The following is a 17933-nucleotide window of genomic DNA, read 5'->3' on the forward strand; positions in this document are numbered from 1 at the left end:
AGTCTCTTGATTGATTGTAGGAATCTAAAAAAAACGCACAAGTGTCTTTGTAAACATTGGGAGACGTAACACAGTCAATCGGGGGAAGCAATGATTTTTAGAAGGCTCAGACGACACCAATCTACTTTACGATCGAGAAGCCCATATGTACATGGTAGACTCATGGCTGCAAACAGGATATCATATCCCAGAAATAAAAAGTCCCAATGACATGTGTTGATGTGCATGCATTTCTTGCATACAAGGTACATTTAAGGTCTGGTTCGAATAATGAGTTGAGATGAGATGAAAGTTGAATAAAATATTATTAGAATATTATTTTATTTTTGAGATCTGAAAAAATTAAATTGTTTATTATATTTTGTTTGGAAGTTTGAAAAAGTTATAATGATTAGATAAAATAAGATGGGTTGAGATGGTTTCACTATCCAAACAAGGGAGTACGGTGAAATGTTAAAATTTTGTAGATTTACTTCAATGACACATGGTGAGAATGGTATATTGATGTAGGACAAGTATCCCTATCAATTAGGGTTTCAATATTTTCGGAAAAAATTATAAGATTCGAGTTTCCAAGCAGCTCAAGCATCTGCATTAGGATCTACTATCGATAAGATGCTTTAGGATCTACTATCGATATCATCAACACTAAAAATATGTTCAACTCGTTTAGCTCTGAGCTTGAAAGTGCACTCATGCATCATCTCTAAATTAAACTGCAAATGTTATCTCTATAGCTCATCTTAGATATTTGCAAGTCACATTTGTTTAGTTCTTTGGGGAAAAAAAAGGGCTTTTAACACAAAACATGAAATACAGTGATACTATTGTAGAAAATATAACTTGACTGGCATGAAATAGGTAGAAAATGAAAAGAGGTAGCTCTTTACCTTACAGCAGGTGCATAGCCTGACACCCTGAAATGTGAAATTGTTTATCTTGATCTCTGTCCATAGGTCTTCAACAAATGGTTCACAACCATCTACCAGGATGCTGAAAAATGCAAGTAAAACCTTTTAAAGATTCTAGAACTAGTGTTTATGAAACAGATTCAATGACATTTGGTCAGGATTAGTGGTTGGTATTGCCTTTTATAGCTGTGAATGTCTCTAAATATAAGTAGCGCAGAAATAAAGAGAGTGATAAGAGCGGGTACTTGGGTCTAAAACGATTAATTGGTATGGGATTATTGAGAAGCAGCTCGTTTAGTGCATCCAGTGATCCCTGCAAAATGTATGTTGAGATCCACCTTTAAAATTCTATGTGAAAGCAAAGGAAACTTACTTAACAATTCTCAACTAGACCAACCTGAGACAACAGCATGTATGGAGACATGTCAGAAAATAAGACTTTGTGTCCAGGAGCATATTTAGGATCCACATGCCTAGTTTCTGAAGCTGCATCAAAAAATTATTGAATCCATGATAAAAAGAAGTATATATGAAAGAAGAAACAAGCCCAGAGTCTCATAATGACTGGAAATCATCAAAGGAGGCTGCCACGTCAAGACGTATGCATTTTGTCTGCGAAGCTTTTTTCTTCAAACACGTACACGTGCATGTGTGTTCAAGAGAGTTTTTATTTCCCGCTAATGCCTCAGACAAAGGAATTTCAGCTTTTCATGGGTACCAACAAGTATTGGATTTAATTTTCACTGTCATAATTGTTGAGGGAAAAATGAGTTAATTGGCATATTCTTGTGAAAACCTATGTAAAATTGAGTTGTAACAAGTGTGTTCATGAAAAAGATTGAAGTGTGCTCAACATGGCTCGACTGGCGCTCGAGCGGAACCTTCCAGAGAGGTTCGCTCGATGGGCGCTCGACATGGCGCTCGAGCGGAACCAGGCAGAGTGGTTCGCTCGATGTGCGCTCGACTAAGCGCTCGAGCGGAAACCAGGCAGAGTGGTTCGCTCGAGGTGAGCTTGACGTAACGCTCGAGCAGAACCCATCCAGAGTGGCTCGCTCGATGTGCGCTCGACACAGCGCTCGAGCGGAACTCATCCAGAGTGGTTCGCTCGATGTGCGCTCGATGTTGCGCGCGAGCTGAACTCATCCAGAGACCTTCGCTGGACCTTCGCTCGACACCTCGCTCGAGCCAATGTTCAAGACAACCTAAAAGATTCATGTTTTGAGCGCCGTGACTTGCTGGAACTATAAATAGAACGGATCATTTCTGTTCTAAGATGTGGAAAAAAAGAGAGAAAAACCCTAAGTGTTTCAAAAGCCAAAGAGAGAAACCTATTCCTCACCTTGTGAATCTCTCTTGGCCAAACACATATCCACCACACCACACTCAAGATAAAATCTCATTCAAAGTCCATTGAAATGGACGTGTTGTTGGCCGGAAGGTTTCCGGAGCTGCTGTGATGCAGAGATCGAGAGGTTCTCGTGGAAAGCTATAGAAGGTCGGAGTTCCGACATTACATGCGTGTAGAGATCGAGTGGGTCATTTGTGATGTTGCAAGCCAGGTTTAGGAACTACAAAGGTTTTGTGAGTGTCTCTAAATTGGTTGTAATAAACTTTTTCTATAGTGGATTTTAGGTGGTGCCTTACACCCGGAGTGGTTTTAGAATTTGAAGAAGTTCTTCAAATGAGTTTCCACTTCGTGACCAAAATCATTGTGTTAATTGTTTGTGTCCATTGATTAACTGTTTATTTGTTTCTAATATTGAAAAGACGATCAAAATTGGAATACACCTATTCACCCCCCCTCTAGGTGTAGTGATTGGTAGAACCACTGCTTTTTCAATTGGTATCAGAGAGGGTTCACTCCGCTGGGATTAAATTTCTGAGTGTGATCCTGCTGTAGTGGTTAAAATGGATAAGTCTCAATCTCTCACATCGCCACCTTATTTTGATGGAAACAACTATGCTTATTGGAAAGTTCGAATGAGAGCTTTTCTAAAATCTGTGGATGAACGAGTGTGGGTTTCTATAACAAAGGGATGGAGAGAACCAGTCACTATTATTGAAGGAGTTCAAACTCCCAAAGGTGTGGATAATTACTCTAGGGAGGAAATTAGTGAGTGTGGTTGGAATAGCAAAGGCCTGAATGCGATTTTCATGGCCGTGTCCCAGGAGGAGTTCAAGCGAATCTCCATGTGTGAGAATTGCAAAGAAGCTTGGGACATTCTTGAGGTCACCCATGAGGGTACCAAAGCTGTAAAGAATTCTAAACTTCAAATGCTGACCACAAGTTTTGAAGAACTTAGAATGAAGGATGATGAAACCTTCGATGCCTTTTATGCCAAACTAAATGATGTTGTCAATTCTCGTTTTAATCTAGGGGACAGAATTCCTGAGAACAGAATTGTGAGAAAAGTTCTCAGATCACTCCCTGAGAGGTTTCGTCCTAAAGTTACTGCTATTGAAGAAAGCAAAGATCTAGACAGTATGAGAATTGAAGAATTGGTAGGCTCTCTACAAACATATGAACACACTTTTCCTGTGGATAAGAAACACAAGTCCATAGCCCTCAATACCATTAGAGAAGAGTCAGATGAGTCATCCGATGAGTCGGCTATGAGTGACAGAGAAATAGCATTTTATGCTAAGAAGTTCAGGAAAATGTTTGTGGCTAGAAACAATAAGAACCAGAGGCCAGAGAAGAAAAAGTTTGAAAGATATAATAGAGGCTCAAGTTCAGGGAACAAAGAGAGAAGCACTGAGAAGTACACTAGAACAAATAAAGACAAGGTACAATCAAGGGTGCAGTGTCATGAATGTCATGGATTTGGACACATTCGTCTGGAATGTGCAAATTACAAAAAGGCAAAAGAAAGAGCTAAGATTGCATCTCTAAGTGAGAGTGAATCAGAGTCGAGTGAATCATCAGATAACTCTTCTCCAAAAGGAAATCTTAACTACATGGCATTCACTACCTCTGTCAGCAGCAAAAGTCAATATAGTGAATCAGTGTCTGATGATGGGAGCATATCTGGAAATGAATCTGGGAATGAAGATCAGTTGTAAGAAGTCTACGAGAAGCTGTACAATGAATGTGTTAAATTGAGAAAGCGCAACAAAGCGCACATTGAGGAGATAGACTTCAGCAAACGAGAAAATGAAGAGCTTCAAAGCAAATTAAATGAAGCCATTGGTTTAACTGATCAGTTGAAAATAAGAAATGTTTCTCTAGAAGAGGAATTAAAAAAACAAGAAAGTGAGATGATTCTGTTGAAGGATGAACTGAAATCCTTGTCCACTAGGAAAGAAAAGCTGGATGAAATCCTGGAGTCAGGAAAGCCTCCTGGTGACAAGAGTGGACTAGGATATAATACAGAGAAATTTGATGCAGCTACTACCTCAAAAGTCTCCTATAAGAATGAGAGGAAAACTGTGTTTGTTCGTGAGTCAATTGCAAAAGGGGATGCTAACCCATCTGACAAGGGTAAGAAATCCTCTCATGTAAATATGGGTGTTCAGTCTCATGATAAGTCAAGAGTTCGAAATACAAGTCCTGTGTGTCACCACTGTGGTAAGACTGGTCATGTTGTAGGAGACTGTGTTAAATTGAAGAGATACACCATGTATGATCATACACGCTCTCAAAGTAGAAGTGTGTACTCACCAAAAATGGATAAAAATCCCATAACTGCTCCTAAGTATGCCTCATTCTTCAGGGGACAAAGAGATCGCAAGGAGAATTATGTGTGCCATAATTGTGGTAAGTTTGGTCACATTCGACCAAACTGCTATGAGCTTAGGAGGAATCCTATGAGAGATGGAAATAGTAAATCAAGAAGAGAGCATTTGAATCTTTGGAGTCAAGTCAGGGCCCTAACCAGACAAAATGAGATGCTAAATGTCAAGATAGACCAACTGTCAACTAGCAAAAAGGACATCTCTCCAAAAGTTAGAAAAATGTGGGTCAGAACTGGAAAAATACACACTTGCCATGTGGCACACATTGCTCTAAAGACCAGAGACACCTACATGTGGTACCTTGATAGCGGATGTTCTCGCCACATGTCAGGTGATAAAAGTCTATTTAAAACAGTTGAAGAGTACAAGTGTGGAACAGTAACATTTGGAGATGGCGGTAAAGCCGATATAATAGGAAGGGGTGAAATTGAAATACCTGGACTGCCCATCTTGAGAGAAGTCCTATTTGTTGATGGATTAAAAGCCAATCTCCTCAGTATAAGCCAAATGTGTGACAATGGTGCAGAAGTCCGTTTTTCAAAAGATATGTGTATTGTTTCAGATAATAATGGAAATTGCATGATGCAAGGAACAAGGACATCTGATAATTGTTATGGCATTGCCCCTAATCCTCAGCATAGTTGCAATAGTGCTAAGAATGAGGCTACTGACCTCTGGCATCAAAGACTTGGACATGTGAATCACAAAAATCTGTCTAAGATTGCCAAGAAAGAGATGGTGGTAGGATTGCCTGAGCTGGGTAAAGTAGAGACTCCTGTTTGTGGGTCATGTCAGTTGGGAAAACAAGTTAGAACAGCCCACAAGCACACAACGGCTATTCTGACCGAACGACCATTAGAGTTGCTGCACATTGATCTTATGGGACCCTCTAGAACTGAGAGCCTGGGGGGAAAGAAATACATACTGGTAATGGTAGATGATTTCACCAGATACTCCTGGGTAGAATTTCTGAGAGAAAAAGGTGAAGCTCCTAATGTGATTAGAACTTTGTGCAAGAAACTTCAAAATGAGCAAGGGAAAGCAATAGTCAGAATTAGGAGTGATCATGGAAGAGAGTTTGAAAACTCAAATCTTGAGAGTTTCTGTGATGAAGAAGGTATCAGTCATGAATTTTCTGCCCCTATCACTCCACAACAAAATGGAGTGGTCGAAAGAAAGAATAGAGTTGTTCAAGAAATGGCACGGGTCATGATTCACAGTAAAAATGTACCTACTCACTTCTGGGGAGAAGCTGTGAACACAGCATGTCATATTGTGAATAGAGTCTATCCACGACCAAACACTTCCAAAACACCATATGAGATGTGGAAAGGAAAGAAACCAAATGTGAAATACTTTCGGGTGTTTGGTAGTAAATGCTACATTTTGAGAGATAGGGAAAACTTAGCTAAGTTTGACCCTAAGAGTGATGAGGGAATTTTTCTTGGATATTCCAGAAACAGTCGTGCGTATAGGAGCTACAATCTACGCACCCAAACCGTCATGGAATCCATAAATGTGGTGGTCAATGATGCTCCTAGAGAGGAGTTGAACAAGGAAGAGCAAACTCACACACCGAGTGAAACTGGGCAAGAAGATTTTGGTACTCTAAATGAGAACTTAGAGACCTCATCAAATGAGAAAGTGAGTTACCAAAAGGAGCCCTCGTCAAGAGTAAAGTTAAATCATCCTCAGGATAACATCATAGGACACATTGATGAAGGAATGAGGCTGAGGAGGAAAGTGATAAATCAATTGGCTTACTCAAGCTACATCTCACAAATTGAACCAAAAAGAATCGAAGAAGCCTTAAATGATGAGAATTGGTTGAATGCTATGCATGAAGAAATAAACCAATTTGTGAGGAATAATGTGTGGTACTTGGTGCCAAGACCAGAGAATCACATTGTCGTGGGTACTAAGTGGATATTTAAGAATAAGTCGGATGAGAATGGTACAATAGTGAGAAATAAAGCAAGATTGGTTGCTCAAGGGTATGCACAGATGGAAGGAATAGACTTTGACGAGACCTTTGCTCCAGTTGCCAGACTTGAATCTATCCGGATATTATTAAGCATTGCATGCCACATGTGTTTCAAGCTATATCAAATGGATGTCAAGAGTGCATTTCTGAATGGGATCCTCCAAGAAGAAGTGTACGTCGAACAACCAAAAGGCTTTAATGATCCAAAATATCCTAATCATGTCTATAGGTTGAAGAAAGCCTTATATGGTTTGAAACAAGCTCCTAGAGCTTGGTATGAGAGGCTTGCTTCATATCTTGAAGATCACAATTTTCTGAGAGGAAGTGTTGACAGAACACTGTTTATCAGAAAAGTTGGAGAAGACATAACAGTTGCTCAAATCTATGTGGATGACATTGTCTTTGGATCATCGGTTGACGCCTTGGCTCTTGAGTTTGCTGAAGAAATGAAAAATGAATTTGAAATGAGCATGGTAGGTGAACTAACATTTTTCTTAGGACTCCAGGTGAAACAGTTAGACAATGGGCTGTTTATATCTCAATCCAAATATGCAAAGGAATTAATCAAAAAATTTGGATTAGATGGGAAAAGCCATGCCAGAACCCCTATGAGCACGAGTGTCAAGCTTAGTACTGATGGGTCAGGCAAGAATGTTGAGCAATCCTTGTATAGGAGCATAATTGGGAGTCTACTGTATCTCACTGCAAGTAGACCAGACATTGCTTTTAGTGTTGGGGTCTGTGCTAGATTTCAAGCTAATCCTAAGGAATCTCATTTAGTAGCTATCAAACGCATACTTCGCTATGTAAATGAGACAGTCAATTATGGGATCTGGTATTCTAGAGACTCTAATACTGAGCTTGCAGGCTATTCCGATGCTGATTGGGCAGGTAATGCAGATGATAGAAAAAGTACTTCTGGTGGGTGTTTCTATGTCGGCACAAACCTTGTTGCCTGGATGAGCAAGAAGCAAAATTCCATATCGCTGTCCACGGCTGAGGCTGAATATATTGCTGCAGGCAGCTGTTGCACGCAATTGTTGTGGATGAAGCAAATGTTGTGTGACTATGGTATTACTCAAGGTATGATGAGCATTTATTGTGACAATACTAGTGCCATAAACATTTCAAAAAATCCTGTCCAACACTCTAGGACCAAGCACATTGACATTAGACATCATCTTATTCGAGAGCTGGTAGAAACACGTGTGGTGACTCTTGAGTACATTCCCACCGAACACCAACTAGCCGACCTTTTCACTAAACCTTTGGATGGGCTTCGGTTTGAATTACTTCGAAAGGCTATTGGTATTTGTGCATTGACCTGAGGGTTGAAACATGCATAACATGCATTGCATGCTTTACCTGCATTGTCTTTTGTTTTATTTTTGTCTTTGTTATTTTGTGATTATTCCTCCTTGTATTTTTTTTGGTATTACTGCCTTTACATGCTCTCCTTGGTTGTGATATTAGTTATTGGTGTTGTTAATTCTAAAAATCTAGGTGCATGTGTCTTTTGAGAATTGTATCATATTTCTATGGCTTACAAAGGTTTGAAACGTGAGTATCAGTTGTAATCTGTGACTAGCATCACACACTTCACTCCATGCTTAGTCAATCGACGTTTCACCACCGTGAGTTTTTGGGGAGGCAATCAAAAGTGTTAGGAAACTCTACCTACACACAGAATTGACCACGGGCTAGACAACCTCATTATTGTTCCCTTGTGTAAAGAAAAAGAAAAGAAGATGATATTGTATGTCATTGAAAAGAAAAAAAGGGCTGTTGTTGCATATATATATTTATAAAAAAAAAAAAAAAAAAAAAAAGGGTAAACAAGTATCTTAACATTGATACAGATAATCAAACAGAAGCATCTAGGTTCTAGCAGCATTGGGTTTGACTTTCTGCATCTTGGAAGAGTTTCTCAAACACTTGTGGTTTCTTGTACAGCCCAACCCCACTCACACCTTTTGGTTGAAATTTCTTGATTAAGTAAGGAATTTGTTAACACGACTGTCTTTATTACTTGTGATACTTTGTGTCTATTACCTGCGTGTTTTATAAGGACATGATGCTTTTCTACATTTGATGTGTGTGTGAATGATTTAAAAATTAACTTCATTAATAGTTGGATCACACTGAATTGCTGGAAGAAAAGAGGAATTTCTGGGCAGCCGCTCGAGCGAACTTAAAAGCCGCTCGAGCGAAAGTGTTTTAAAACCGCCCCCTCCCTTTTCTTTTTCCCCAGCCCGTATTCCCCCCCCCTGCACCGTTTCCTCTCCCCACCCCGTGCGATAACCTCTCCTCTTCTCTCCGTGTGGTTTCCTTCATTTTCTCCCAAAATCTTGCTTCAATCACGGTAAGTCTCTTATTTCTCCCTCTTCTCAATCATTTTTGGACATTTTTTGTCATTTTACAACATACATCTCCATGCATATACATTTCGGAAATTAGGGCTTTAGATTTGGGGATTCCGAAATGGCACACATTGGTTGGTTTGTTTGGTGTTTGAATGGACCTCTTGGTTGTCCATTCCTATTCTCTTTGTATTTAGGAGGTTCTTAGAACCCCCAAGGGGTTTTTCATTTTGTGTGTACTTGGATGCACTCCAAGTGCTCGATGAATTGCTTCAATGAAGTTTGATTTCCTATTTTCATCATGCTTTGGTATTGCCTTGTTCCCATGGTCATTTTTGTCTATTCTAAGTGTAGGGATAGTGTTTGGCATTGAGGCTTGGGACCTCCATTGGGTTTAAAACCCAACATTGGCTTAGTTGCACTTGAAGTGCTCAAAATGCCAAATGGGTTGTTCAATTGTGTTTTTGGGCATGTGCATTGTGCATTTTAAAATGGTTTTTGACAACATTCATGACTTGTTTTAAAAATTTTTTTTACCTAAGTTTGGCTTGGTTCAAAATTAGGCATGTGCATTCATCAAGCATTGGGCATTTCACATTACCTTTAGCCTTGTCTAACGGTCACTGATTTTGTCCAGCTTCTGTCATGTCTCGAAGAGTTCGTTCACGCCAAAATCCTCCAGCCCCGCTCAAGCACATTTCCGCAATCCTCGTGCAAGAGAACTTTACACTCAAAATTTTTCTACCCGTTCTCCTATTGTCGAGCGGGAAGTTCTCCTTGGTGAGCTTTCTGAGACTGTTATTCCCCGCATTTTTGAGTCTCGCCAGTGGCTGGCTTTGACCATTGGTCATCCCACTCCTTCTGTGGAGTTGGTTAAGGAGTTTTACTCCAATATTGCTGCCATCTCTGATGATGGCTCTTTTGAAGTCAGTCTCCGGAACATTGTCTTCCGGGTGACTCCGGGCATGGTTGCGGATTTGCTAAATGCCCCGCGAGTGGCAAACCCCACATATCCATATACACGGACTTCTCCTCCCAGTCCGACTGTCATTGTTGAATGTTTAATCGGTCCATTTTCGAGTTGGGATGGTAAATCACCCATTCTCACCTCACGTTTTACACCCGAGTTTCTCATTCTCAGTAGGATAGTCCTTACAAACCTATATCCTACTGGTCATCAAAGTGATGTCGGTCCTGACCGCGCCACTTTTTTGTATGCATTGATAAATGATGTCTCCATTGATCTGGGGAGTCATCTCTGTCGGGTTATGCTTGAGGCATTTAATTCCCCAAAATTACGGACTGGCTTGCCTCTCGCCTGCCTAATCACTAGGATAGCCCTCTCTCAGGCTGTTATGCTTCTTCCTAATGAGCCTAGAGTTCCTCTTAAGGCTCCTATTGGGCGTAGGACCATGCAGCTGAGTCGTGCTCACATTACCCCTCACCCACTGAATGTTGAGCATCCTCCTGCATCCTCCTCCCAGCCATCCACGTCTCAGCCATCGACCTCTCAGCCTTCAAGCTCACAGCCTCATAGCTCGGCACCTGGTTTGACCGAACCCAGCCTTCAGCGGGTCATTGAGTATCTTGCCCGTCTTGAAGCCCGGTTTGATGCACGGTTTGATAGCCTTGATGCTAAAGTTAACAACCTGCAGCAGCTTGTGACTCAACGCTTCAACGATATAGAGGAGCGCTTTGATGATGATGGAAGTCAGCCTGATGGTGATGATGATGGCAGTCAGCCTCATGGTGATACTTGAGACCCTTGGCGTTTGTGACAAAAAGGGGAGTATAGATTAAGGGGGAGTGGTATAGAGATTTAGGGGGAGTAGCAAGAAAGCTGTTGGAGCAGCTTGTGTTTTTGTTTTGTGGGGGAGCAGCTATTTTTATTTGTATCACATGCTGCTCTTGCTAATATTGTTTGTCTAAATTGAAAACAATGTCTGAATTAAGTCTTAATGAAAAGTCTTTTCTGAAAACTGTGCTACAGATGTTTATGCTTATGATTATTTCTTGCATATCGTTATTGGTACGTTTAACCGTTTGCTAAGTGTTTGCAGAAATATCTCAATGTGCTCAAGACTTTTTGCCTGAAAAATGGGAATCCTGATTTGGGTGTGTTAGGATTAGGTCCTATGTATAGGTTAGAGGTTTTGTCACAGAAATGCCAAAGGGGGAGATTGTTGAGGGAAAAATGAGTTAATTGGCATATTCTTGTGAAAACCTATGTAAAGTTGAGTTGTAACAAGTGTGTTCATGAAAAAGATTGAAGTGTGCTCAACATGGCTCGACTGGCGCTCGAGCGGAACCTTCCAGAGAGGTTCGCTCGATGGGCGCTCGACATGGCGCTCGAGCGGAACCAGGCAGAGTGGTTCGCTCGATGTGCGCTCGACTAAGCGCTCGAGCGGAAACCAGGCAGAGTGGTTCGCTCGAGGTGAGCTTGACGTAACGCTCGAGCAGAACCCATCCAGAGTGGCTCGCTCGATGTGCGCTCGACACAGCGCTCGAGCGGAACTCATCCAGAGTGGTTCGCTCGATGTGCGCTCGATGTTGCGCGCGAGCTGAACTCATCCAGAGACCTTTGCTGGACCTTCGCTCGACTCCTCGCTCGAGCGGTTTCAGAAGAAAACGTGCGCTCGACCTTCGCTCGACACCTCGCTCGAGCCAATGTTCAAGACAACCTAAAAGATTCATGTTTTGAGCGCCGTGACTTGCTGGAACTATAAATAGAACGGATCATTTCTGTTCTAAGATGTGGAAAAAAAGAGAGAAAAACCCTAAGTGTTTCAAAAGCCAAAGAGAGAAACCTATTCCTCACCTTGTGAATCTCTCTTGGCCAAACACATATCCACCACACCACACTCAAGATAAAATCTCATTCAAAGTCCATTGAAATGGACGTGTTGTTGGCCGGAAGGTTTCCGGAGCTGCTGTGATGCAGAGATCGAGAGGTTCTCGTGGAAAGCTATAGAAGGTCGGAGTTCCGACATTACATGCGTGTAGAGATCGAGTGGGTCATTCGTGATGTTGCAAGCCAGGTTTAGGAACTACAAAGGTTTTGTGAGTGTCTCTAAATTGGTTGTAATAAACTTTTTCTATAGTGGATTTTAGGTGGTGCCTTACACCCAGAGTGGTTTTAGAATTTGAAGAAGTTCTTCAAATGAGTTTCCACTTCGTGACCAAAATCATTGTGTTAATTGTTTGTGTCCATTGATTAACTGTTTATTTGTTTCTAATATTGAAAAGACGATCAAAATTGGAATACACCTATTCACCCCCCTCTAGGTGTAGTGATTGGTAGAACCACTGCTTTTTCAATAATGTTCTAAAATTCCATTGATGAAGCCATACCAGTATTAAAACGAACTAGACGGTAGGGCTTCCCTAGAAAATCTGAAAACCACTGTGATGCTTCATCTCCTTCATCCAATGCAGAGCCTGACCATTCCCAGACTGAGACACCATCTGCTAGTCTTTCATGTGGTTTACTTAAAGAAACCTTGAGCACATTCATCCCTGGTGCTTTTAAGACTGTAAAGAAAAACAGGTGATAAATAATAATTAAGATTCACAAAGGATAAAGAAAAAGTAGAGCATCTTGCATGTTGCATGTGAAATGAAAGGGGAAATAAATTCAACTGACAAATTTGTAAGTGAACATTATAGGTGACGTGGCTCAATCATAGCGGCCTAATTCTGAGAGGGTGCATTGCAACTATTGTTTACATCTTAAAATACGAGGGCAAAATGAAAGTGCGGAGCTTATAGGCGTGGAATATGAGAGTGAATAGTGATTGATGTATAGCATTCTTTTATTTTTATATATACGTTTCCGTTTAAATTAATGTCTGGTTTTGATAAAAGCGTAACTGACATCAAAACAACAAATTGGGATCTGAGTTGCACAGAATGTATTAAGTGATGAGAGTGAGGGGATAATTGAGTTGGGATAATGTAATTAATCCTTAAAAAAAGGAACAAAGAATATACCCATAAATGAGCTCTCAGTAGGTTCCCAATCCTCCATAAAAGCTTCACTTGGCAACTCCACCACAACCAAAGCAAGTTTTGGTTCAACTCTTTGAGTGCATGCCCTCCCATTGCCGATCCCAACGAAACCCTGCAGTATCCATTCCCAACAGATCAAAGAGAAATTTTTTAACAAAATTCTACTTATCATTTCCGTACACTATACACCATACATAATTTTTATTTTTTATTTTTTTTTTCTTACCAAATATGTTATGTATAGATAATGAGTAGAATAACTCAATTAGTTTAAGAAGAATAAAATAAAAATAAAAAAATAAAAAAAATATAGTGTGTGATATGTGGGAATGATGAATAGCAAAACTCTTTTTTTAAATCAAACCAAAAATCTTTATATCTTAAAGACCCATTTCGACTTTCATCCCGTCATTATTCAAATACAAAGATCAATATAACTTTTATAAAAAATTATAAAAACTTTTAACAAAAATTTCAAAACCAAGAATACCCATCATGTCTCTGGTCCTAGTTGTTGATCTATTTGTTTACGTGGAGATTTTGAAAACCTTTTATCAATATAAGCTTCACATAGCAATTATCTTTTAAAATGTAGAAAAGCGTAGAATAGTTAGCGTAGAAGTGTACATGGGTTGGCTCAGATTTCTTAGAATCATGAACAGCCATAACTCGAACTAAAGTCTTCAATCAAGTGTCTAAATTGATAGTTTGACTTTGGATTTCACTTTTGTAAAAAGGGTGATACTTGAGAGGTTAATATATATATATATATATATATATATATATATATATATATATATATAAATAGTTCGGATCCACGTACAAGTAACAAGACAATTTTAAAATAGTTAGCGGGCCGGGCATTGTTTAGATTTAGAACTTATATCAACTCATCTTATTTTATAATTATAATTTTATCAAATTCTTATATAAAATATAATAAAAAATTTAATTTTTTTAAATTTTAAAACAATAATAATATTAAAAATAATATTCTAACAATATTTTATTCAACTCATTTAAAACTATCTCAATTTATCTCTAAATGCAAACGAGACCACTACATGTCAGGAACTAGAAAAAAAAATCATGAATATATTAGTTCCATTAAAGACAATGGTTGAAGCCCTCGTATCGACCATTGAACACTCCTTAATAATTTCAAAGTATCGACCATCCTTCTCAACCCAAATACACCACACAAGACAAAAGAATCATATTCCAAATGACAAATTGAGAGTTACGCCTTAAGCCTTTCTAACAAGCAAAAAGATCCATGACTCTTCTAGGCATCAACCAAGCCTCTCCAATCCTATTAAACACCTCACACCATAAAATTCTTGCCACCTTACAATAAAGTAACAAATGATCTACCATTTTCCAGATTTTTTTACATAAAAAACACCGATCCATAACAAATCCACACTTCTTAGGATTGTCTCTCGTGTCCAAATTTCTCCTAAATAATTAAAGCAAATCAACTAAAGAATGCAATCTTTGAAGGCACCTTACTCTTTCAAGGAAAAGAGTGTACCACATTCGAGCTAGACAACATCTAGTACATGAAACGAACTGAAAACTTCTTATTTTATTACCAATATGAATTCAGACCATCATATCCCTCGCAGCCCGACCAAACTGTTTAGCATACAATAAGCCAAACAAATCCAAAGCTATGTCAATTTCTCAATCATTCACAGATGAGTGGATATTCCAGTGGGATTAACCACTACAACAGTGCAGAACCTCAGCCAGCATCCAGATTTCGAGTAATACAAAAAAGACACTACAAGAAATAAAGCTTTTATCGAGAAAGGAGTTTGTCGCTAAAAATTGAATTTTCGTCATAAATAATTTTTTGCGAGGAAAAACAATCGTCGCACATTCGTTGGAAATATCTCGTCGTTGAAAGTTATTAATGACGACAAAAGCACACCGTTGCAAAAGACATCACATTTAGCGACGACAATTTTGTCACAAGAAGGGTCTCATACTTGGTCCCAAAAAGTCCCCATATAACCAAAATCGTCATAAAAACTAACGCAATTGTGATGAAAGATTTGTTCCTCATTAATATTAGATAATTAATTCGTCACAGATATAAACATTATAGCAACCAAAATAATCGTCACTAATAGAAAACTATTTCTGAGGAAGTATTGTCATCACCAAGCTAATTTTTGCCTTCAAAATTTATTTATCACAAATAATACAATAAGAAGCTGGACTCTAGCATAGGTGACGATTTAAATTTGTCGATGTTGTTTACTATTGGCGACTACTAACTCTCATCACTACTCACTATGATTTAGAATTAACGACAATTATTTATCATCATAAATGGTGACATGCATTTAAAATTAGTGACAAATATATTTCATCACGTATAATTGCACAATTGTTTGTTCTTTATAAATAAAAGACCAAACTATCATCAATATTAAAAAACAATTAATAACAAATTCTAGTGCTGCAACAAAATGCATAAAATTAAAGCCATCATTTAAATCTAGTACCATTGTTCATAAAAACATTCAAATAAAGTTTGTTCTTTGCAAACTAAAATAAAAATATGAAATTGAATGTGTCTTTAGGACTCTATGAGTCTCTAATTGTGCCATAATTTTTTAGAGACGACAATCATATTCACTATGTTTCTCTACCATATTGTTGATATTTGATTGCATAGATTTTTTGGTATGACATAATTTCCCAATCCTTTGGCATATCCAGATTTATGCCCCAAAACCTCATTGAAAATATCTTCTACAGTTCGTGATGATTCGGCAGCATTTCTCTCATTCCATAAATCTTTCATTCTATACTGCAAAAGCAAGAACAAGTTTTTCTTAGAAAAGTAAGTTAGTATATGTATGCATTGTGCTCGTCCAAGTCCAATGCATAACCCAAGTAAAATAAAATCAATTAACGTTAAGAAATAAAATATCACAAAAGAAAAAACAAACATCAATAACATCTCAAAGTTGAAATTGAGTTTTTATTTTTGTTCATTGTTGTACAATATAGTTTACAACCATGGTTAAGATAAGTAAGCAAGAGGTGTTTCTAATACATTATTTTAAAATAATCATAATAATTAATAATGCAAAAACATTCTAATTGCATGGTGCCATAAAACACCAAATCTAAAAACTAATACACAACAATGTAAATACCAAACTCTTGCACATAAAAAATAACTTCTCATTTAATATTTAAGTTACTTGTATCAGTTCATCTATGAACTATAGTAAGCAAATAGTGCAAGATGGCATATTTTAACTCTAACTCAAAATGTAACTCTATATAATAACTTAGACAAAGACAATGACAAAAATATATATATATATATATATTAGATTCCTTAGAGTAATGAAAGGAAAAAACTAGAAATATAACATATATATATATATATATATGATAGAGTTACAATAAAAAATTAAGGCTCAAGTTGAAGTAAGGTATTTCGTTAAGAAAAATGCATTACTTACATAATTTTCTTCTGCTGTAGGAGTCGTGAAAGAGACATCTTTCGAGTGTGTGAGTTTATAAAAATCAATCAGAGTAGTATCCTCCCCACGCTTCAACAAATTAAAAAATTTAAGAAAAGAAAATCTCTATTATTAAAAATCACAATGTATAAATGACAATTAAAAAATACATTTTCTTCAAGAAGTCGAGCAAATGATTTTGATCCAGCCACGTGGTTAACTTTCAAGTTGCTTCTATTCAAAGCATTTTGATCACACAATTTCTATAAAAAAAAAATAAACCAAAAAATGAAAGTTAATTCTATGAATAAAAACATAAAGAAAAAAAAAAAGGATTTGCAAGGTCTATGAGTAGGTAACAGCTAGCCTCTTTATCCATCCTAACTTAATATTTATTTATTTAGAAATGGAACTTGTACCAACCAACTAGTTCTACCCTTAACATAGATACACATTCTCAAACTCAAATTCCATCACAAGCCTACTATATATACAACGCGAACCAAAAACACCAAATTTACATTATTTGTAAATAATATAGACATCAATTTACATTTATTTTCTCATGAAGTTTTTTATGCATGCTTGTTAATGACGAAATTGATACTACCTAATACAATAGCTTATGATTATATACGTGAAAAACGTTAACATTACTTAACAGTTTAAAAATTTGAGATACCTTGTATTTTGGGTCTGCCCATCGATCACACAATATCTCCCAATCAGGTTGTTTCAAATCATCTAGGACATGAGCAATCGCTTCTTCTTTTATTGAGTATTTCTTGAATATCTTGTGCAATATATGGTGATAGTCAATATGGACCGGCCATCATATAAGTCTCTTTGGGCTTTTAAGTAGGGCCTCTTGGGCTCAAAATCCAATTTGTCATCTCTTGATCAGGTCATGAACAACGAAGTGGAGATCGTTTTCACTTTGCGACATTGAATTATCATCCGTTTTGTAACATGCGGTACTCTATAATTATAATATTATTGACGGATTGAATCTTTTAGTACGTATTTAAAGTAATATTGATTGACAAGATATATGGGTAGCATGTAGCATACCACAATTATATATATATATATATATATATATATATATATATATATAATGGTCAACAAAAGATATTGAATATTATATTATTTTAATAATTTAAAAATGAAATTTGTAATGTGTCAAAAAACCATATTTTTAAGATATAAAGTGGTAATTTTAAACGTTCGCGTAATTATCTCCTTGTTTTTATTTGAGTAATTTTTAAATCGTGTATAGATCAAAATTTACAAATTATGTGATTTATTGTAATACGTTAGATTGTAAAGTAGATTTAATGTATCATATAATATTATATCAATTTATAAGTTTACTTTTATAAAATTTCTTTATATATAATATACAACAACAGGCCGGCCACAAGTACTGGAGATTTACTTTTGT

The 17933-nt window shown here is 37.5% G+C and overlaps 1 protein-coding gene across 1 annotated transcript; it reads right to left on the reverse strand.

Moving 5' to 3' along the window:
• Positions 1 to 1241: 1241 nt before the first annotated feature.
• LOC121267532 (mitochondrial amidoxime reducing component 2-like) lies at positions 1242 to 13094 on the reverse strand. The gene is made up of 3 exons (XM_041171431.1): positions 12981 to 13094; positions 12342 to 12521; positions 1242 to 1397 (listed from the first exon to the last, which is right to left on the reverse strand). The coding sequence occupies exons 1-3, from the start codon at positions 13015 to 13017 to the stop codon at positions 1285 to 1287; spliced, it is 330 nt and encodes a 109-aa protein (XP_041027365.1). The 5' UTR covers positions 13018 to 13094; the 3' UTR covers positions 1242 to 1284.
• Positions 13095 to 17933: the final 4839 nt, after the last annotated feature.

Source organism: Juglans microcarpa x Juglans regia, chromosome 5S (genome assembly GCF_004785595.1).
Source record: "Juglans microcarpa x Juglans regia isolate MS1-56 chromosome 5S, Jm3101_v1.0, whole genome shotgun sequence".
NCBI lineage: Eukaryota > Viridiplantae > Streptophyta > Magnoliopsida > Fagales > Juglandaceae > Juglans > Juglans microcarpa x Juglans regia.